This window comes from Vombatus ursinus, unplaced genomic scaffold, assembly GCF_900497805.2.
Source record: "Vombatus ursinus unplaced genomic scaffold, bare-nosed wombat genome assembly UNPS02000749.1, whole genome shotgun sequence".
Classification (NCBI taxonomy): Eukaryota; Metazoa; Chordata; class Mammalia; order Diprotodontia; family Vombatidae; genus Vombatus; species Vombatus ursinus.
This window is the reverse complement of record NW_020940527.1, coordinates 18,628,676-18,651,612: the sequence shown is the minus strand read 5'-3', so window position 1 is coordinate 18,651,612 and position 22,937 is coordinate 18,628,676. Positions and strand designations below refer to the sequence as shown.

The 22,937-nt window shown below is 36.5% G+C and overlaps 1 protein-coding gene across 6 annotated transcripts in view; it reads right to left on the bottom strand.

Annotated features, from left to right (window-relative positions):
* The window catches only part of MYO9A (myosin IXA), a 321,905-nt gene that overhangs the window by 249,219 nt on the left and 49,749 nt on the right, over positions 1-22,937 (bottom strand). For all 6 annotated transcript variants that reach the window (XM_027859077.1, XM_027859085.1, XM_027859114.1 and 3 more), the window contains exon 2: positions 13,906-14,819. In XM_027859077.1, the coding sequence (XP_027714878.1) occupies positions 13,906-14,748 (843 nt within the window). In that variant the 5' untranslated portion in view covers positions 14,749-14,819. The remainder of the gene's footprint in view (positions 1-13,905; positions 14,820-22,937) is intronic.

The following is a 22,937-nucleotide window of genomic DNA, read 5'->3' as shown; positions in this document are numbered from 1 at the left end:
TATTCCTACTTTTATGCATTTTTTCTTTTGAACTGGTAAATTAATTGTGCTTACTGCTGGGGATACATAGACAAAAGTCAAATTGTCCCTGCCCTCAAGGGGTTTACATTTAACAGGGAATGTAAGGTATATTCATTCATCTGTTGTCATACTCCCACCACACGTCACATCCTACTAGGTTTCTGTGATACCTATGTAAGGATAAGTTTACCTCCTTGCAACTCAAGATGATTGTGTAGCTCATTTTGCCACTCTCCAGAGTTTACTCTTTTGATAAGATGGTTCAGCAGTCAAAACACAAGATAAACTTAACAAGAATAAATACACAATTTTGCATTTTGGTTATAAATTATTTATGTAGAAAACAAGAAGATGATGACAGCAATTAATATTTATTTTTAAAAAAAGACTATGAAGTTTACTAACAATTCATGTGACTGAGCTGGTTTTAAAAAACAACAACTCTAAAGCAGGAGTTCTTAACCTTTTTTGGTATCATGCAAATCCTTTGGCAGTCTGGGGAAACCTTCTGATGCCTTGGAATAATGTTTTTAAATGCATAAAATAATATACATAACATTACAAAGAAAATCAGTTATGCTCAAACAGTTATCAAAATGCTACAAAAAACAAGTTCATGATACCCAAGTCAAAAACTTCTGCAACAAGGGAACATCAGGATGCATTAAAAGAAATATGTTGTACAGATTTGAAAATACCCTGAAGCTTCTAAAACTTCATCTGAAGAATTGCATTTAGTTCTGTGAGCCACAAATAGTGACACATCCTGAGGAAGGGAACCTGGAAAAGTAAAAGACTGTAAACCCTGTTAAATAAGGAATGGCTGAAGAATCCAGGAAGGTTTAGGCTAAAGAAAACTGGGGGTGAGGGGAAAGGGTGTAACAGACAGATACTAAACGTAACTATCTCGAAATATTTCAAGGTTTTGCAGAATTTTATTTATATCTATAGAGAACAGAAATGGGGCCAATTTGTAGAAAATGTAAACTGGTAAAATAGATGAACAATAGATGAAAACAATTTTCCAAAAATTATAGTCCAAAATGGACTTTAGGCCTCCTTATAAATTAGTGAGTTCTCCATCACTGGAAGTCTTCCAGTAGTGAATAGAAGACCTACTGTAAATGTCATTCTAGCTGAAGGTACTTAGAAATTTCTTCTAAGTTAAACTGACAGTTATTTCCTATTAACATAAACACATACTTGCACAGATTCCCAAAAACCTGCCAACATATGAAAAACATGTGGATAAAGGAAACTAAGTATGAACAGGATAAGATAAGTTAAGCTGAGTGAATGGGATAATTGAACAAAACTAATGAATCAAACACATAAAAATATCATACTTTCATCCCTCCAACTTGCTCTATTACCAGTTTATTATATTTTTTATGAGAAACATTATATCAGAACATTAATTTTCATCCTATAACATTTCAATCTTAGTAATGATATACACATGCAAAAAAAATTTGGGGGTTGAATTTTTTTTCCTGCCTTTTTTTTTTTTTTAGTACTTACAGCATGAGTAAATATTAACAGTGCTTTCAAATAATTATCCAAAGTTTCTTGCCTTACTTATTCCAAGATAACCTCTTTTCTAAGCTCCCAAACTGACATACTACTAAACAGTATTACGTATAAAAAACAAACAAAAAAACCCCGAACAAAACCTCAATTAAACCACAAACTTCAAACACTATGAACAAATACTCTAAAGTTAAAAAGCAACTTATTAACAGGATATGTTTGAGATTAGCAAGTGGTGTCCAATGTAAATAAACCAAATATGTTGGACCTAGTTTTTAGTTTATTATTTGCTTTAATGGGACTGCAATCTCATTTCGGGGATATTCATTCTAAAAGTGCAGATCACAACCAGCCATGCCTTTTTCTCATCCAGTTTAGGTCTTGTCAACTACCTTTCAATATATCCTCCACAGAGGAGATGACATTTTCTGTTTCTTTTTAAATTTCATGGAAAACAACATCTACTACCCCTAACTATGGTGGATGCCTGGCTCACATGTTAAGCATCTTAGTCGCTCTCTATACCTGCAAGTCACCATTTAAATGATATTGTAGCCTACTTACATTATTACCTTTGGGTCACCACAATTTTGATTCTTTTGAGATCAGTGTTTCATTATTCATAGCTATATTGTATCATCAGGAAAATGCTGATGCTAAAAGATGGGTATTATAGTATGAAGGAGCTCAGTAGGCATATGTACTCCAAAGATTATAGGTAATACTATGGAAAATTTCCTGTGCAATGAATAGCAGAAAATAATTTCTTGTAAATGGTGAAGTTTTTCATAGCCTCCTGTTCTGGAAGATACTGTACCGTTTACAGCACATCTCAGAATGTTATAGATCTCCTCAATCAGACAAGACTATTCCAAAGATTATAATAATCCACGAAGGAAAAATTAAGTGCATACATATCATTTACATTATGACATGTTGGATAGGAACAGAATAATGAAATGTCAAACATTTTACAGGAGTCCTGTAGATAGAAAATGAACTAGACCTAAAAATTAAGTAAGATAAAGCAGACTGGATCATATTTGGGAAGTTACAAAGTGCTTTCAATGATTTTGGGCTGCTCTCTGTCAACTCTTAGTGACCTCAGTTATCAGTATGCTGGCCAGCTTATTTTAAAATAATTTAACTCTTAAAACGAACAGGATGTCCTTTTAAAGATGTCGACACTGATACTTAATACAAATACTGAATACCTCACTAAGGTCTTCCTCTGATGCTCTACTGGTAAAGAGTAAACTCAAGAGTCTCAAGAGAGCAAACTCTGCAAATAGCAAGCTCTACAAAAAGGGTTTGAAACCCTTTTTGTGTCATGTACCTCTTTGGCAGTCCAATGGAGGCCTTGGACCTTCTCAGAATGTTTTCAAATGCATCAAATACATAGGATTACAAAGGAAACCAATTTTATTAAAATATAGTTATCAAGGTATTAAAACAAAAAAGTTACTGGGTCCCAGGTTAAAAACCCCTGCACTGGGAGGAACGACGATGGCAGAGAAAAGCCAGGAATTTGCCTGAGCTCTCCCAGTTTCCCTCAGAAACAACATAAAATCAAGCCTCTAAACTAACTCTGAAGCGACAGAACCCACAAAAAGATGGAGTTAACCAATTTTCCAACCCATGATAACTTAGAAAGACAGCAGGAAAAGTCTGCCTCACTCAGCCAAAAGGGGAGTGAGGGACGTGTCCGGGCAAGCCAGTGGGAGGCTCCTAGTCGGAGGGCAGATCAGCAACCAAGGCCCCTCAGTCCTGGCTAGGCAGGCTAGCAGCACAGCACAGCACGCAAACTACCTGCCTCACACCCCCAGCACAAGAGGTGCAAGTAGGCCAGGCCACCCCAGTACAGTAGGCAAGCCACCACCCTAAGTGGCCCCTACACAGAGAGCCAGTGACCAGGCCCCTGGCCCTGAGGGCAAGCAGCCTGGGACAGTGCCCTCTGTACTCCAGGAGGAGAGTGCAACTTTAAAAGTCACAAAAAAAGTTGGAAAATGAGTAAAAAACAAAAACCTCCTGACCACAGAAAGCTACTACGGTGACAAAGATCAAAACTGCAAACTCAGAAGAGGACAACAACGTCAATATGCCTACATGTGATGCCTCAGGGAGGAATATGAATGCCCATTAATTGAGGAAAGGATGAACAAGTTGTGGTATATGAATGTATTGGAATACTATTATGCTATAAGAAATGATAAGCAGGCAGACTGCAGAAAAACTTGGAAAGACTTTACATGAACTGATGCTGAATGAAGTGACCAGAACCAGAAGAACATTGTACACAGTAACAGCAACTAGTGCCCTCTCTCTTTTTTTTTTTTAAATTTTATGCAATTGGGGTTAAGTAACTTGCCCAGGGTCATACAGCTAGTAAGTGTCAAGTATTTGGTCTAAGGCTGGATTGGAACTCAGGTCCTCCTGACTTCAAGGGCGGTGCTCTATCCACTGTGCCACCTAGCTGGCCCTAGTGCCCTCTCCTTCAAATTAACTTTGAATATATTTTGTATAGTGAACTGAAAATAAGCCTCACAGCCAGGAAGACCTTGGTTCAAGTTTCTCTTCTGGCACCTACTAGTTGTGTGACTCTATCTCTCAGGGCTTTAGGAGGCTCTCAAAGATTCTCAAAGTTGCTGAGGTACCATGTCACATCTATCAAATTGCCTAATATGACAAAAAAGAAAAATTATAAATGTTGGAGGGGATATGGGAAAACTGGTACACTAATGCACTGTTGGTAGAGGTGTGAACTGATCCAACCATTCTGGAGCCCAAAGGGCTATAAAACTGTGCATACTCCTCTTTGATCCAGCAATATCACTACTGAGTTCATATCCCAAAAAGATTTTTTTTAAAAGGGAAAAGAACCTATTTGCACAAAAATATTTATGGCAGCTTTTTGTGGTGACTAAGAATTGGAAATTGAGGGGATGACCATCAATTGGGGAATGGCTAAACAAGTTTAGTATATGAGTGTAATAGAATATTATCATGCTATAAGAAATGACAAGCAGGATGACTTCAGAAAAACCTGGAAAGACTTACATGAACTGATACAAAATGAAGTGAGCAGAACCAGGCAAACATTGTACACAGCAACAGCAATAATGTACAATGAGCAACTGTGAATGACTTAACTATTTTCAGGAATATGATGATCCAAGACAATCCCAAAGGACTCATGATGAAAAATGCTATCTGCCTCCAGAGAATGAATTGATGTTGTCTGGACAGACTGAAGCATACAAGTCTTGTTGCACAGAACTAATATGGAAATGTCTTATGTGATTGCACATGTATAACCTATATTACATTATTTACCATCTCAAGGACGGAGGAATAGAATTTGGAACTCAAAACTTAAAACAAACACTGAATGTTAAAAATTGTTTTTATATGTAATTGGGGGAAAAAACAAAATACACGTTTCTTAAAAGGCTCTCAAGTTTCAGAAAAGAGGCCAACTTCATTGGTAAAGGTTTTGTTACCTAGGAGCCCAAATACTATCTTACTACCTATCCCTATATATTCAGTATATGCCTAGGTATGTAAATGCTATCTTTCCCCATTAGACTATGAGCTCTTTGAGGACAGAGGCTATTTTATATTTGCCTTTATATCTTGAATGTTTAGCATAGTGCCTGCCACATAGAAAATGCCCTTAATAAATGCTGATTTCTCAAATACATATGTATGTACGTGTATATGTGTGTATATCCACACACACACACACACACACACACACAAAACTTTCATATAGTGCTTACTATGTGCCAGGCACTGTGCTAAGGGCTTTACAATTATTATCTCATTTGATCCTCACAACAATCCTGAGAGGTAGGTGCTATTATTATTCTAATTTTACAGAGGAAACTAAGGCAAAAAGAAGTTAAGGGACTTGACCAGGGCACCTAGCTAGTAAGTGTCTGAGGCTATAGTTGCACTCATATCTTCCTGACTCTAGGCCCAGCACTCTTATCTATTGTACCATCACACTGACTTTAAGGGAATGATGACATTCTATCTCATCTCTTTGCCTCTGCACAGACTACTGCTCCTTGCTGGAATCAATACCCCCTTGCCCTCATCTATTCTTCTTGGAATCCCTACTTTCCTTCAAAATTCAGTAAAGTACTTTTTCCATGAGACTTTTCCTAAATACCAGTTGCTAAAATGCTTCCTCCCCAAACGACCTGTATTTCTTTTGTATGTGTTCAATATATACTTACATAAGTCTCTGTTACTTCCTCTTATTACATGACAGAGACTTTCAATTTTTTATCTCTGTATTCCCACTGTTCAACAGTAGTCGGCACACAGTAGATGCTTAATAAATGCTTGATGATAACTTGTGGTACAAGGATCAACTTAACTAAGGTCAGACATGCACTATGCTGCAAAGAGAACAACAAATTGTTTAAACATAGCACCCGTTAAGTGTGTGATTAGTAGTTCCTTTCCTACCACTCTATGATCTCACAGCAGAAACAGAAGAATGGGAGAAGGCTACACAAAACTGAGGGGAATTTTGTACTTTATTTTATTGCTTGCCATAGCCAAAGAATTCAGCATCAAGAGGTCAGCTTTGTGGTGATAAACCTCTCTACACGTAACTAGCTTTACTGAGACCACATTAAAAACGTTTCCAACATGGTGGAACCTAGAAAATTATACTCTTGTTTCAGAGCCTTTGAGAACCCATAGTCATTTCCATGCCCCAATGATGCTTCAAAGTAAGAATTTATAGAGGGTAATAAGAATTACATGGTTTTTAGACCATCAATAAATGTTAATTTAGCAGTCAGTACTCTAAGTGTTATGATCTTTGTCCAGCAAACGGGTAAACATTACACTGAAAGAATTGAATTACTAACTTTTACATTCTCACTATAAAGGAAACCAGAAAATAGAAGTTGTAGCTACATGGAAGGATGGCTCACAAAATAAAGGAGTTGGTGAGGTTGGTTTTATTGTGTGTACAAAGGCAACAAGAAACATTTGATGAGACACTTGATCATCTCATACTATACTGTTCCTGGTAAGAATTTTCAAGATCACTATGAAAATAAGTGTAATTTATACACAACTTCTATTGTTGAGGATGAAGAATTTAACAAAGCCCACCAAAATAAATGAAGATATGCTTTCCTTATTCTGCCCTGTCTTGATTGACAACTTATACCTACGTTCCATGTAGGCTTGTTTCAATCATGCTTTGTTTTATTCCTTGATCAATGCCTACATACCATGAAAACCCTTCTTTTGTGCCTTCCCCCATCCATGGTTTCATTTACCATTCCTTGTAAGTTTCTAAAAGAAAGTATCCACTTGAGCCAGCACTCCACTCTATTTTCCATCTCCCCCATTAGAATGTAAGCTAAACAAATAACTAGGAATGGAAGGTATTCTCAAGATGGGAAGGCACTAGCAGCTGTGGAGGATCTGGAAAAGCCTAATGCAGAAAATTTGAGCTGAGTCTTGAAGTCAGAGAAGCTATGAGACAGGGGTGAGGATCAGGAACACTCTGACACAGAGGGCAGCCAGTACAATGTCATGGAAATGGGGCTATAGTATCTTGTTTAAGAATCAACACATAATTAAGATTATAGATTGGGTTGAGACGAGTAAAGCATAAAAAGGACAGGTTATGAAGAGCTTTAAATGCCAAACAGGATCCTGGAAGCAACAGAGAGCCTCTGTGGCTTATTAAGTAGGGAGGGATGAGGGAGTCAGGGGGAACTGCAACATGGTCAAACCTACATTTTATTAAGATTACTTTGGCAGCTGAGTAGACAATGGATTGGAGAGATATTTGAGGCAGAGAGACTAATTATTTTAGTAGCCTGGACCAGAGGTGACAATGGCTTGAAATAGGGTTTTAGCTGTATGAATGGACAAAAAGGAGATATATAGGAGACATTCTGAGAAGGTGGAAACAAACAAAAAAATTGACAATGGATTGGATATGTAGAGTGAAAGTGAGGAACTGAAGATGATATCAAAACTTCAAGCCTGAGTGAATGAGGTGGGGGTAGGCAGTTGGTACCCTCAAAAATAATAGGGAAATTAAGAAGAAGGGATGTTGTGGAAAGAAAAAAATTGAATTCTGTTTTGGATAAGCTAAGTTTAAAATAACTACAGGACATCTAGTTTGAGATGTCCAAAAGGCAATAGGTGATATAGGACTTTTGATTAGGAGATAATCCAGGACTGGATATATAGATCTGAAAATAATCTTAAGAGAGATGATAACTGAACTCATTGAAGTTGATGATATCAAGTGACAGTATAAAGGGAAGAGAGAAGAGGGGCCTGGACAGTCTTGGGGTGTCACTCATAGTTAGGAGGCATGAGAAGAATGAAAACCAGCAAAGGAAACTGAAAAACAGTTGGACGGAGAGGAGAAAAATCAGGAGGGAGCAATGTCATGAACACCTAGAGAAATGAGAATATATCCAGGAGGAGAAGGTGATGGATAGTATCAAATACATATAGAGTATGGAGAAAGAATGAAGATTAAGAAAAGGCCATTGTGGGGCAGCTACATGGCGCAGTGGATAAAGCACCGGCCCTGAAGTCAGGAGGACCTGAGTTCAAATCCGGCCTCAGACCAAACACTTGACACCTACTAGCTGTGTGACCCTGGGCAAGTCACTTAACCCCAATTGCCTTTAAAAAAAAAAAAAGGCCATTGGATTTGGCAATTAAGATGGCACTGGCAACTTTGAAGAGAGCAGCTTTAAATGAATGACGAGGTCAAAATATGTCAGAGGGTTTAAAAGAGAATAAGAGGAAAGCAGTGGAGGCACCTGGTGTAGATGGCTTTCTCTAGGTGTTTAGCCACAGAGAGAAGGAGAAATAGAGTATGACAGCTACCTGGGAGAAGTGAGAGTATGGAAGAGCTTTTTAAGAGCGGAAGAGACATGTGAATGTTTAAAGGAATCAGCTAAAAGTAACTGAATCAATTATATAGTCAGACTACCAATATAGCAAAGATCCAAGGTAATACTAAACTACAAGAAATAAAATGAGAAAAAGGTATGGCAGGCAATTATAAACTAACCTGGCATATTGATACAAGTTATCAATACCAAAATGAGGAACTGAGAGAAGAAAGCTAATAGATAGCAATTATAACAACTGCATAAAAATGCTTAATCACTATCAATTCCATAACAATGAGAATAAAAGAGCCAAAAAAATCACCTTAATCAACAAATATTTGGTTTATTTGACAAGCAAAGAGACAAGTTATCAAACAGAACACCAGATTAAAATGCTCAATTGTTAATTCTAACAGAGAAGTATGGTGAAATAGTATGGGCAACATCCCCTAATATAATTGAGGAAAGTGGTCAATAACTGAAAGGAAGCTGGTGAGAGATCTAAACAATGTCATTCCAACGGTAGTTAAAAATGAAAGTAGACAAAAAAATACATGAAAAAATGGAAAAGATCTGCAGATTTTTTATAACAAATTCTTCTCACAATCAAGGACAGCTGAACCACCATATCTGGACTCTTAAAAATAGTAGGTGAAATACCTCTGAAGAAAACAAAAATGGGAGTGACAGCTAGGTGTCACAATGAATAGAGCACCAGCTCCGGAGTCAGGAGGACATAAGTTCAAATGCAGCCTAACACACTTGACACTTACTAGCTACCTGACCCTGGGCAAGTCACTTAACCCCATTGCCTAGCCAGAGGAAAAAAAAAAGGAATGTAAATAATAATGGATGTAGAGACTTACTTGCTCATTTATGTAACATTTTAATGAAATAATCTGTAAATGCATCAAAGGTATCTTTGATAAAGTTATTAGAAGAGAAGAGTTAATTTTTCACAAGCAACATTTCATAATATATTATATCTTTATCATTACACAACTAACATATAGAGAATACAAGAATGTATTAGGCTTATTACTTAGAGAAGCATTTCATTTAGTAAAATAAAATATCACCTTGAAGACCCTACTCTGTCTAAGCCAGGAGTGGGGAACCTGCTGCCTTGAGGTCACATGTGGCCGTTTGACTGAGTCAAAGTTTTACAGAACAAATCCTTTTATTAAGGGGATTTGTTCTGTGAAGTTTGGATTCAGTCAAAGAGACACATCTAGAGGGCCACATGTGGTCTTGGAGCCACAGGTTCCTCAACCCCGGCCTAAGCTGTCTCCCATGAAAGATTCTTTTAAGGATACACACACACACATCCATACACACACACATTCAGGGAAGGCTAAAAGGGTTCCTGTGCCACCCCCTTGTCAAGAGTTACTAATTTGTTAGACAAAATGGAACAATGCAGTGCCAAAGAAGTCAAATGCCAAAACATCATAGTTGAGGGCAAAATAAGTTCTAGTTATGAAAAAAACAAGGTTCCAGAGGGAAGATTAGGGAAAGGAAACAAGGCAGGAACATTCAGGGGAGCTATGGAGAGTAGTACAACAGAACTGTGAAAGAAACTAAGGAGTCAGCCAGTCTTGCAAACCAGGACCAAGATCTGGCCAGAAATACCCTGAATGCAGATTAGAGATGAAGAGGCCAAGTACCAATGAACAAGAAAACCTGCCCCTATTTTCACATTCCTGCCTTTGAAGCTGAAGCTGTTTTGACACCACCACAACACAGGTAGCAAAGGATTGAGGTTCCCAGTAACACCGTCCTGCGGCAGGTTGTACTACTCATATCATTTGCTAGATATTTTCTTGTATTACAGTTTACTTACTTATGCCTTATTTCCCCTATACAATGGAAAGTTTCTTGAGGGAAATGACCAGGTCTTTATATATCTTTGCAATCACCTAAACTAGTACCTTACACACAGTATTAACTCAGGATCAATGTGTTAAATGAATGGATAGAAACAACATGGAGACGGAGAACAACAGTAACACAAGATGAAGCTAAGTGGTTCAGTAGACTGAGCATGCGATTTGGAGTCAGAAAGATCTAAGTTCAAATTGCGCCTCAGACAACTTGATTACTCTTGGTCTCAGCTTGCTTAATTGTAAAATGAGGATAATACTAGTACCTACCACAGGGTTGTTGTGAGAATCAAAGGAGTTATACATAAAGTGCTTTGCAAATCTTAAAGTGCTATATAAGTGTTAACTATTACTATTAAGATGGTTAGGGAACTCAAAACCACACCAAATAAGAATAAAATGGAAAAGAGAAGGAAAGACAAAGGGGATGATCACTCTTGTTAAATTTCTGAAGAGCTGTCACACCTGAGGGGGAACTGGACTTATTTTATTTAGCCTCAAAAAGCAGAACTGGGACCAATGAGTGTAAGTCATAGGAAAGTAGGTTTCATCTTTATTTAAGGAAAAGCTTCCTAATAATTACAGTTGCCCAAAAAGTAGAATGGGCAGCGCTGCCTCACATGGTAGTAACTTTCCCCAATCACTGAAGATGTTCAAATAGAAATAGTAGTTAGCCTGTAAGATTCTTTCCAACTCTGCGACTTTATGAAATTTAATGGAACCAAAGCAGCCAAGTTTTAAGTTCAACTTGAGCCCCAAATCATAACCTTACTCTACCCAGGGTTGGACAGCATTAGAGAAGACACAGCAAAAGTAGATAAAATCCTTTTAAGCCCAGAAGGCTGAGCTGAACACTAAGATTCTAAATTATAATATGTAGAAGAATGCAATGCAATGACAACACTGGCTAAAGGTTTTTGGGAAAGGAAACAGCTTCTTGGGGGAAAAAGATTTAGAAATTGTTGACAAACAGTTATATAGAATATATATATATATATATATATAGAATATACAGAATATATAATAAGTTACATACAATTCAGCTACAAATCATAATTCTGTGGTTCTCTTAGTTCTCCTCCTACCTTTCTGACTGTTCCTTCTCATTCTCCTTTGCTGGATCATCACCCTAACTAAGGGTATTACCTAAGGTTCTGGGCCCTTTTTTCCTCTCTCTATATCCTCTCTCTCCTGTGACCTCATCAATTCCACTGGGTATTATCTCTATATAGGTGACTCTCAAATCTATGTATCCAGCCCCAAATGTTGCCATTTCAACTTTCTCAAGCCTTCTCCCATCAGATTTACCAAGATTATTGCAACAGACTTCTGACTGGTCTCTGCCTTAAGTATCTCACCACTTCAATATATCGATCATGTAGCTATAAAAATGATTGTCTTTAAACACAGATCTGCCCATATCACTCACCTAACTTGATTAACTCCAATGATTCTCCATTGTCTCTTGGATAGCGTTTTCAGAGCCCTACACAACATAGCTCCAATCTATCTTTCCAGCTTCACTAAACTTTACTCCCCCTGCCACACTCTTGTGGTTTAGTCAAAGTGGTCTTTTTTATAATCCTTACACACAGCCCTCCATTGTGTATCTCCTCGCCTTTGCACTGATTGACAATAATTCCTGGAATGAAATCATTCTTCATGTTTGCCTTATAGAATGCTTTTCTTCCTTCAAAACCTGGTTCAAGGTGCAGCTAGGTGGCATAGGGGATAGAACACCCGCCCTGGAGTCAGGAAGATCTGAGTTCAAATATGGCCTCAGACACATAACACTCACTAGCTGTGTGACTCTAGGCAAGTCACTTAACCCCAATTACCTCACAAAATACAAAAACAAACAAAAAAACCCCTGGTTCAAGCATGACTCTATATGGAGCCTTTCTTAAATCTTTCAAGGGCTGGTGCTCACTCCATAAATACCTTGTAGTTATCTGTATTTATGTTCTTTATGTTCATTATGTATACATATATACACACATATGCATATGTATGGGTATGTGTATGTGTGTGAATGTATACACACACATACATATATGCACTTTTGGCTGCCCTCTGCCTCTGGGAATTTTCACTGTGCCTGGAATTCTCTCTCTTCATCTCTGCCTACTGGCTTCCCTGGCTTCTTGTAAGTGCCAACGAAAATCCCACCTTCTACAGAAAGTTTTTCCCAACCACTCTTAATTCTAGCGCCATCCTTCTCTTAATTATTTCCCATTTATCCTGTATCTAGCTTCTCTTCACAGATCAGTTTGCTTGTTCTTTCCTCCATTAGATTATGAGCTCTTTGATGGCAGGCACTGTCTTTTGCCTCTCTTGGTATCCCCAGAGCTTAGCACAGTGGCAGCACATACTAAAAGCTTAATAAAGGCTTACTGATTGACTCAGAAAGAAAGCTCTTTGAATAGGGGCTGTTTCATTCTTTGCATTTGTAGTCTACTAGCCCCTAGCACAGCAACTAGAACATAGTAGGTACTTAATATGCACTTACTGACTGCCAAATAATTACAAAGGTATTTACAAACAAAATACAGCAAATTTAAAAACAAAATCTAGAATGCAAGCATGATACACTGTAACAAGCTCAAACTTTATCTGTTTATACAAGTAAAGGAGAAAATAAAAATCATGTGAAACATCCTACAACATAGAGTATCATTCTGAATATTATGGGCAGTCTTATTCTCAATATATTGTTTATAATACTTTCAAATTTAGAATAAAAGTGATCCAAAAGTAGAAGAGTTTTACTTATCAGTCTTATTTATTTCCATTAGAAGGAGGTATTTTAAGAAATATTTTTTAAAAATTTTATTGCAAAGTTCTCACAGAGTTTTATAAATTTTGTTTAATATAGAGATTTTGTCGATACAAAAACTCTGAGAAGAACAGACTAAGCCATATCTAAGGACTTTTTCCATCTCTAATGATCTGTGACTGAGTAGTTTACTTCAAGTATATGTTTTAAAACCAAATAACAGTATTACTTTCTTTACTTTTACTCCAGACCAAAAACAGTTTGCTTTCTTTCCTCTGAATACCTGATAATGCTATTTTGAAAGCATATTTTAAGTAGTATTGGGCTTGCTTTTTGAAATAGTTTCAATGCTTAGGAGAGACACCAGGATTAGAGAGGCACAAACCAAACATCTAGGGTAACCACTTATACAATATACCTACTCTCTTCACAGAATGCATATATATCCCTTTGACCTATATAATTGACCTTTCTCCCCTCCTGCTTGAATAGCTTCAATTTTCTTTCTTATGCATATTCCAGCGCATGGATATCCTCTTTGAAAAACATCTAACCCCCAAAACACTACCATTTGCATCAGGCTTCATTACCATTGCTCCAATCCTGCCTGTATTGCTTCTCTACCAACAACTGTTCTAATAATCAGTAGGCAGGTTAAAGACATTCTGATACTCAAAGGTAAAAGCGCAAACGATGTTTATAGTCTTTTGTCCATTACCTGCTAACTATGGCAAAATGTATTACCATTTGTTAAGCAACAAATTCAAAAATAGTGCAAAAGTTCTATAATTCATCTTACCTCAAGTACTGGTCCAGCTCCAAGAATTATCTGTTCTACTCCACTGGCAAATCCCTTCTGGCTGAGAGCTGTAAGATGGTGAATGAGAAAGTTTGTGCTCTGTGTCTTTCCAGAACCACTTTCCCCTGAAATAACAATGCACTGGTTCTTTCTGCGCTGAAGCATAGCATGGTAGGCTACATCTGCGACAGCATAAATGTGTGGTTCAAGCTTTCCCAGCTGATGATTATCATACATTTTGACATATTTAGGATTGTAAATAGGAAGAAATTTAAATGGATTAATAACTATTAGAATGCTACCAACATAAGTATAAATTTTTTCTTGTTTAAAGCGGTTTCGGAGGTTTTCCAGAAGTGTTTTCTCATTTAGGTCAGGTAAACTGCATAAATCATCATAATCCTTCTGCTGTGGTTGAGGAAGAAAACCTCGTTCCATCATCCTCCGACGCTCTTCTGTAACACGGAGCCATGACTGAAGACTGCCATAATGGATTGAGCCATCAAGATTTTTCTCTCTCAAAAGGAATCGGTAATCCTCTCCACTTAATTTGTTTTCTAAGGCCATCCGTGGCCACATCATCATTCTCTGAACGGGACAGTCTGTTGGATTGAGTATCCATTCTTCCCCACCAAATTCTTTCACTTCGGCTAAAACGTAACATTTTGTTTTGTCAAGCTGGAGTCTGTTAATGAGAGTATCTATCACCTCAGCAGCAGTTGAGTTTTTTCTGGCTGGGACTGGACAGTAGATGGTGCCTTCTGAAATTGTCCCAGGATAAATATGTAATGTGTGCTCACTGTCCTCAAAGCGTCGTCTTCCTCCAACATCATTCACATTCATATTGGATTTTATCCCATTAGCATTGATAATGCATATTTAGAACTATCCCAAAAATATTCATAGCTTCAAAACTGTAAAAAAAAACAAACAAAAATGCAAAAATATATCAGATATATAAAAATAGGTTTCAATATACTCTAAAAATTTTTATTAATAATTTTTAATAGAGAAAAGGGATCAATCATATAAACCATTCCTTTTCATTAACATGATTCCATTCCATTCATTAACATGATTACCATAGAATTTAAAACTTGGTACTATCTAATCCAAGTGGCTCAATTTGTAGATGAAGAAACGTCTCAACAAAGAGGTAAAGAGACTTGTCCAAGGTCATACAGCAAACTGGTAGGGCTAAGATGCAAACATAGGCCTCAAAAGTCCCTGTTCTACATCTTTTCCTACCACAATATAAATATATTCAACAATATTTATTGAGTATACATCTTCAAAGCATTGTGGGATATACAGAGAACATGATTTGTTTACTATACTCATGTACACATTTAGATATAAATCAAACTGTGAAAGATAATTCAAAGTGGAGACATAAGTCACAGAGGGCAAGAAATAAAATATGACCATGAGATCCAACTACATTCCACTTGGTAGTCCCTTTAAATCACGACTAAAATCAATGTCTTTCCTCAATATTGACCACCATGTCCAAATTTAGATGAAATTTTATTTTAAAAACAGAAGCCAGAAAAGATCTCTAACTCCCAAATTCTTGGTGATTTATCATAGTAAATTTTGCCTTGAGATTTACCACCTGTATCTCAGGCATCTAGCATCAGAAAAATAGCTCCTTTATTCACATTAATGACAGTCTCTGGACCCTGGACTCAATACAGCAGACAATTCTGTCAATGACTATGTAATCTTGACAAAGTTACTTCACGAGAAATACAAATTAAAACAACAACTCCTCTAGGTTTTCACTTCATATAAATCAGACGAGGTCAATGTTGGAGGGGCTATAGAAAATAATATAACATACTATTTTGTCATGGAGCTGTAAATTGATCCAAACATTCTGGAAAATAATTTGGAGTTATATTTAAAAAGTAACTAAAGGTAAAGTAATAAACATTTATGTAGCACCTCCTATGTGACAGGCACTATGCTAAATGCTTTAACGATATCTCATTTGATCCTCACAACAACCCTACAAAGTAGGGATTATTATACTCATTTTACAGTTGAGGAAACTGAGGCAAACAGAACTGAAGTGACTTGCACAAAGTCACATAGCTACTAAGCATCTGAAGTCAGATTTGAAGGCAGGTTTTCTTGGTTCCAGCGTTCTATCCACTGTGTCACCTAGCTGGAAAGGAGCAAATGAAGTGTACCCAGCAATACTACTATAAGGCAGCGTGTGAGTGCGCGCGCGCACACATGTGTGTGTGTGTATACACACATGTGTGTGTATATATATATACACATATATATACACACACTACCATAGTGGTCAAAGATGGAGGAAAATATGTACAAAAATATCTATAGCTGCAATTTTGGTGATAAAAAAGAGCTCTAGGGGGCAGCTAGGTGGCGCAGTAGATAGAGCTCTGGCCTTGGAATCAGGAAGACCTGAGTTCAAATCTGGCCTTAGACACTTGACACTTACTAGTTGGTATGACTGTCGGCAGGTCACTTAACCCCAATTGCCTCACCAAAAAGGAAAAAAAAAAGAACTCTAAGGAAAGGAGGTGTCCATCCATCAGGGAAACTAAAACTAAACAAATTGTGGAAGCTAAACAAACTGTGGTATGTTACTGTTATAAAATGTTAATGCAAAAACAAATCATTAAAATAGCAAATGAGCAAGGTGAAATCACAGCAAAACCAGAAAAAATAAAAAGAGTAATCAGAAAATATTATGCACAGTTACATACTAATAAAACTGAGAACACAAAAGAAATAGAAGAATACCTTCAAAAATATAAAACATCCAAACTATCAAAAGACCACAGAGACATCTCAGCTCCATCGCAAAAAAATGAATTATATCTACCTGTAAAGGAACTATCAAGGTTGGGGGGGGGGGCGGTGCTACCCTTAGACCTAATAGACTCTCATCAAACTTTTAAAGAACAGTTAGAACCCATACTTCACAAATTATTCTCAAAAAACTGAGAAAGACTCCTACCAGAATCCTTTTTCGAGAAAAATATATAATACTTACATTAGGGAAAGATAAAGCATATAAACAAAACCACATTTAGGCCAATGTCACTAATGAATAATTATGACTCAATGAATAATAATGAATAAATAATAAATTTATTACATAAGTTACCTAGGGAACTTAATAATGAATAAAATAATGAACAAAAAAGACTCAAAAATTTTAAACAAAATCCAAACATATTACAGTGATTTATGATCAAATGGGATTTATTCTAGGGATGCAAGGGTGGTTCAACATCAGGAAAACAATATAATTAATCCTATTAAGACCTCAAGTATCCCAAACCACATGATTATCTGAACAGAAGCAGAAAAGCCTTTGTTGGACAGCTAGGTGACACAGTGGATAGAGTACCAGCCCTTGAAGTCAGGAGGACGTAAGTTCAAATCCGGCCTCAGACACATAGCACTCACTAGCTGTGCGACCCTGGGCAAGTCACTTAACCCCATTGCCTAGCCAAAAAAAAAAAAAAGAAAAAGGAAAAAAAGGCCTTTGACAAAGTGCAACACTTTTATGCTAAAAGCCCTACAAAATACAGGCAGAGAGACCTTTTTTTTTAAAATATCATAAAAAGCATCTATCTAAAACCAATAGCAAACATCATATGCAACAGGGATGCGCTAGAGTCTTCTCCAACAAATGCAGAAGTGAAACACTTTCCCCATTATTATCTGATATTGTACTGGAAATGTTAGCAATAGCAATAAGACAAGAGAATGGAATTAAAGGAATAAACAGGAGATAAAACTATCCCTGTTTGCTCATGATATGACGGTTTACTTGGAAAACCCCAGGAAATCAATGAAGACATTGCGATAATTAAAATCAACAGCATTTCTACATAATAATAACAAAATACAAAGGAATAACAGAAATGGAAATCCCACTCCAAATAACTACAAAATGCATAAGCTATCTGGGGATCGAACTGCCAAAGTACCCAAAAAGTTTGTATAGATTCAACTAAAAAGGATTCGTTAAAGAATTAAATAGCCTAAATAGCTGGAGGAAAATCCAGTACTCATACTTAGGCTATGCCAATCTAATAAAAATAACAATACTACCAAAATTAAGTTACATTTTTAATGTTATATCAATGAAATTACAAAGAGGATACTTTACAGAGCTTGATAAAATAAAAACAAAATTTATTTGGAAAAACAAAAGATCTAGAATATGAAGGTAAATGATGAAAAGATGGACTAAGGAGGAATAGCACTTCCAGATCTCAAATTATATTATAAAGCAGCAGTCATCAAAACCATCAATTACTGGTTTAAAAAAAAAATAGAAAAGATCAGTGGAACAGACTAAACAAGGGAGCACCAGAAACAAGGGAATTCAATAACTCAGTTTTTGATAAACTGGAAAACATAAGTTACCTAAGGAAAAACTCCCTTTTAAAACTGCTGGGAAAACTGGAAAACAGTCTGGTATCAATTTGGCTTAGACTAACATCTTATACCACATTCCACAATATATTCTAAATAGATGTTACCTCAATGTTAAACATCATACTATAAAAAAAAAAATTAGAAGAGGAACAGATCATGTACTTCTCTCATAGGTATGAGTAAGAGATATATTCTTTTTTTTTTTTGTTTTTTTTTTTTGTTAGGCAATTGGGGTTAAGTGACTTGCCCAGGGTCACACAGCTAGTAAGTGTCAAGTGAAGGGTCTGAGGCTGGATTTGAACTCCGGTCCTCCTGACTTCAGGGCTGGTGCTCTATCCACTGAAGGCTATTACAAAAGATGAAATAGAAAAGTTTGATTATTTGAAAATGGAAAGCTTCACACAGACAACATTAATGCATCTAGGATAGAAAAAGGAAGTGGTCAAAGGGGGAAAAAAGCTTTGTATCAAATTTCTCTCACAAGGGTTTGGTATCTAAGATATATAAATAATTAAGAAAACATAGACAAAAAGCTAATAGCCATTTCCCAACAGATAAATGGTCAAAGGATATGAACAATTTTCAAAAGAAGAAATGCTAAGTATTGTGCAAATAAAGTGACTAAAATGTCTATACAGTTTGAACCAGAGACAATAACTGGGCTCCCCCAAGGAAGCCATCAATAAGAAAAAAGTTCTCATATATTCCAAAATATTTGTAGAAGCATTTTTCTGTGATGGCCAGAATTGAAAACAAAGTAGATGCCCACGGATTGTGGAATGGTTAAACAAATTGTGGCACATGAATGTAATGGAATACCAACATGCTAAAAGAAATGATGTATGTGATGAATACTATATGTACTAATTCAGGGTGAAATAAGTGGAGCCAAGAAAATATACACAGTAATTACAACAATGTAAATGGGAAAAAAGCATGACATAAAAAAAACAAAAACAAATTAGCAAAATTATAAAGATCAAAAGGGATCTGAAGAGATATGAGAGGACACTTCCCCACACATACTGTCAGAGGGAAAGCACTTACATCAATTAAGGGGGAATCAGGAACAGCTTCTTGCAGAAGGTAGGCCTTTAGCTGAGACTTGAAGAAAGCCAAGAAGATATAAGATGAGGAGAAAGCAGAGGTGCAGGCATGGGGGCCATCTAGTGAAAATGCTCAAGTATTGGAAGACATAGTGTCACCTGCTAGGAACAGAAAGGAGGCCACCGTCACTGGCCTACAGAATATATGGAGGGGAGTAAGATGTAAGAAAACTGGAAAGGTAGGAGGGGGCCCAGGTGACTTTAAAGGTCAAACAGAAAATTACATATTTGATCCTGGAGGTAATTGGGAGCCAAAGGAATTTACTGAAAGGGAGTGACATGGTCAGTCATGCACTTTAGGAAGATCGATTTGACAGCTAAATGAAGCATGCACTGCAGTAGGCAGACAAAGCAGGAAGACCAACTGGAAGGCTAATGCAATAATCCGAATTTGTGTCCATACTCTGTTATTTACCTTAGGATCATAGGCTGTAACTCCTCTATTCAAAAAGTTTCAGTGGTTCCCTATTGCTTCTAGGATGAAATACAAACTCCTCTGACTGTCATTTAAAGTCTCTCACAATCTGACTCTAATGTACTTTCCCCCTGGTTTATTACACATTATTCCCCTTCACATTCTGGCCAAACTGGCCTTGTTTTTTCTTCATCATAAGCAGTACTCCATTTTCCATCTCTGTGCTTTTGCAAGAGTTTTTCCTCATGCCTGCAAAACATGCTCTCCTCACCTCCATACTCTTAAAACCCTACCATCATTCAAAACTCAGCTCAACTGCTAACTCCTACAATAGACCCTTCCTGATCCCTCACTTGCTATTGTTCTATCATCTCCAATATTATTCTGGCTATGCCTTGTATACAATTTTATATCTAATTATGAGTAGATGTTGCTTCCTCCAACAGACTATTAGTTCTGAGAAGAAAATGATTTTTTTTGGTGTCCCTGTATCCTGAGCATCTAGGCACAGCATCTAAAACATTAAGCATCTATAATTGTTTAATTGGGTTACTTTATTTTTCAGTATTTATTTTAAAATATATACTTTCTCCTAAAATGCAATAGTTTGATAAAACTGTACTAGAATCCTTCACCATTCTTTTACAACTAATCATTTTAAAATCAGGAAACTCTAAAAAAAAGTAAAACCAGAAAAAGAGAGTTTTATAGAAGTGCATTCCTCATGAGCAAACAATACCACTTTCTGGCAGAAATGACAAGAACTAGAGGGAATAAGAAATAACACTTTGAAGCACTAGCCACATGTGGATTTGCTTTATTTGGCCGTACTCATTTGTTACCAAGAAGGGTTTTGGGGAATGGGAAAAAGGAGTCAAATTATTTTATACTGATTTTAAATATTGTTTCTAACTAAAATTTAATTAAAAAAGAAAATCCTGAGAAAAAATACAAAAATTAATAAAAATAGTGACTTTAAAAGAAAAGCAAAAAAAATTTTTTAAACATTCCAAATGCAATATTTCTAAAAGCTAATCATTTTAATCATGTCAAATTAATTCATATGATTAAAAGATGAAAGAATGATTTTTTTAATTCATTCATCTTTTAACAAAATAAAAATACCCTTTGGTTTTCTATCCAGGGCTCACAAACTACTCAAGAACTAAACTGATAAAATGAGAAAGTAACAAATTAATAAAATAATTACCAAGTGTTCATTTTGATCATATTTCATTTATTCTATCAGACCATCCTAAAACTTAGTTACATTTCACATTATTTCTCCAAATGAAATAAATATCATCATATCAAAATAATCTATTTTATAAAAAATTTGTCTTTAGCTCTGAAAACTCAGGAAGTGTCTAATATTGTTTCTATTTTATCTTATAGTGTCTCTTCCAAAACAAAGAGGGGAAATTATACACATTAATATTTCCGGTTATGTGGTTAAAAACCACCAAACAAAAATAGCCTTAAAAAAAATTTTTTTAAATAAAGAATGGGTATGCAGAATAGTGTTCTGGAGTATTATGTGAAACTATCAACAAAAACTACACGATAACTTATTATAGAGAAAAACTAGGCTTTGCTGAGTTATAGTACAAATTACATCCAAACAAATGCATTTGCAGACTAGTAGAACTATATGTTAAACAAGCAAGCAGTAAATCCCCAGACCAGAAAGTGGTATTTGCTTCCATCTAAAGTCAACAAACGTAATTTTATTCCCTTTTAAAAGGCTATTCATATAACATGCTATATAATAGCTGAATCCCTTGAAAAGCTGCAACAATAAGTAAATTTGTATAAACTGAATGATACAATCAATGACGGGAGATTCAAGAAATCCAGTACAATTTCCTAAATTAACAATTGTTTTAACAATGCATTGGTTTTAATAACAGTAAGCAGAGTGCTCTAGGACTACTCTGGGCACAGAGGTTTAGTTCCAATATCACCACTAACTGAAGGGGGAGAGCCCGAGGTACACATGGGGGGTCAGGTCTGACACAATCACTTACCCTCAAAGGGCTTTTATTTTAGACATACAGAGTTGCTCCCAAGTACATAATTATAAATCTTTAAGATATGAAAGAGATCTTAAAGACCTCATTTAGTCCAACTCTTTCATCTTGCACAGGAAAAACTGAGCCCACGGCTTGTCTGCAAACACCTGGGGGAAAAAAATGTGATGGTTCTACTTCTTACCACCTACTCAGTGTTCAAGATTTTATGATTTAATCAGTCAATAATCATTTAGTAAGCACCTATTACATGACAGGCAAGGCACTAAGCACTTAGGATACAAAGAAAGGCAAAAGATAGTTCCTGCCCTCCAGGAGCTTACAATATAACAGAGGAGAGAATAAGCAAAGAAATATTTCCAAACAAGCAGTGTACAGGGTAAACAGGGTAAACAGGAAATAATTAACAGAGCAGGAGGCATTAGAATTAAAAGGGACTGGGAAAGGCTTCTGATAGTAAATGGGATTTAATCTGGAAACCAGGAGATTGAGATAAGGAGGGAAAGCATTCCAAGCATGGTGGAAGAAAAGGTGCCCTGAGATTAGAAGGGTGGCTTGTTCAATGAACAACAAGGAGGTCAAGAGTCACTAAAAGGAAGAGTATTGGGGAGGTCAGGGGGAGTACAAAAAGACTGGTAAAGTAAGGGGTGGGGGAAGGGCTGTGAATACCAAACCAAGGATTCTGTATTTGATCTTGGAAATGATAAGGGAACCAATGGAGTTTATTGAGTATGAGGGTGATGTGGTCTGACCCACACTTTAGGAAAATCACTTTGGCAACCAGATGAAAGATGGATTGGAGTAGGAAGAGACCTGTGGCAGCAAGTAGCCTTCCTGCAATAAGCCATGCACAAAGGTATTAAGGGCCAGCACTAAGGTATTAGCAGTATCAGAGGAGAGGAAGAGTATATTCAAGAGATGTTGCAAAGACGAAATTGATAAGCCTTGGCAATAGATTGGACATTTGGATGGAAGGGAGGGAAAGTAGGGAGGAGGATATTGAACAGGAATCAAAGATGACATCAAGGTTACAAGTCTGGGAGACTAGGA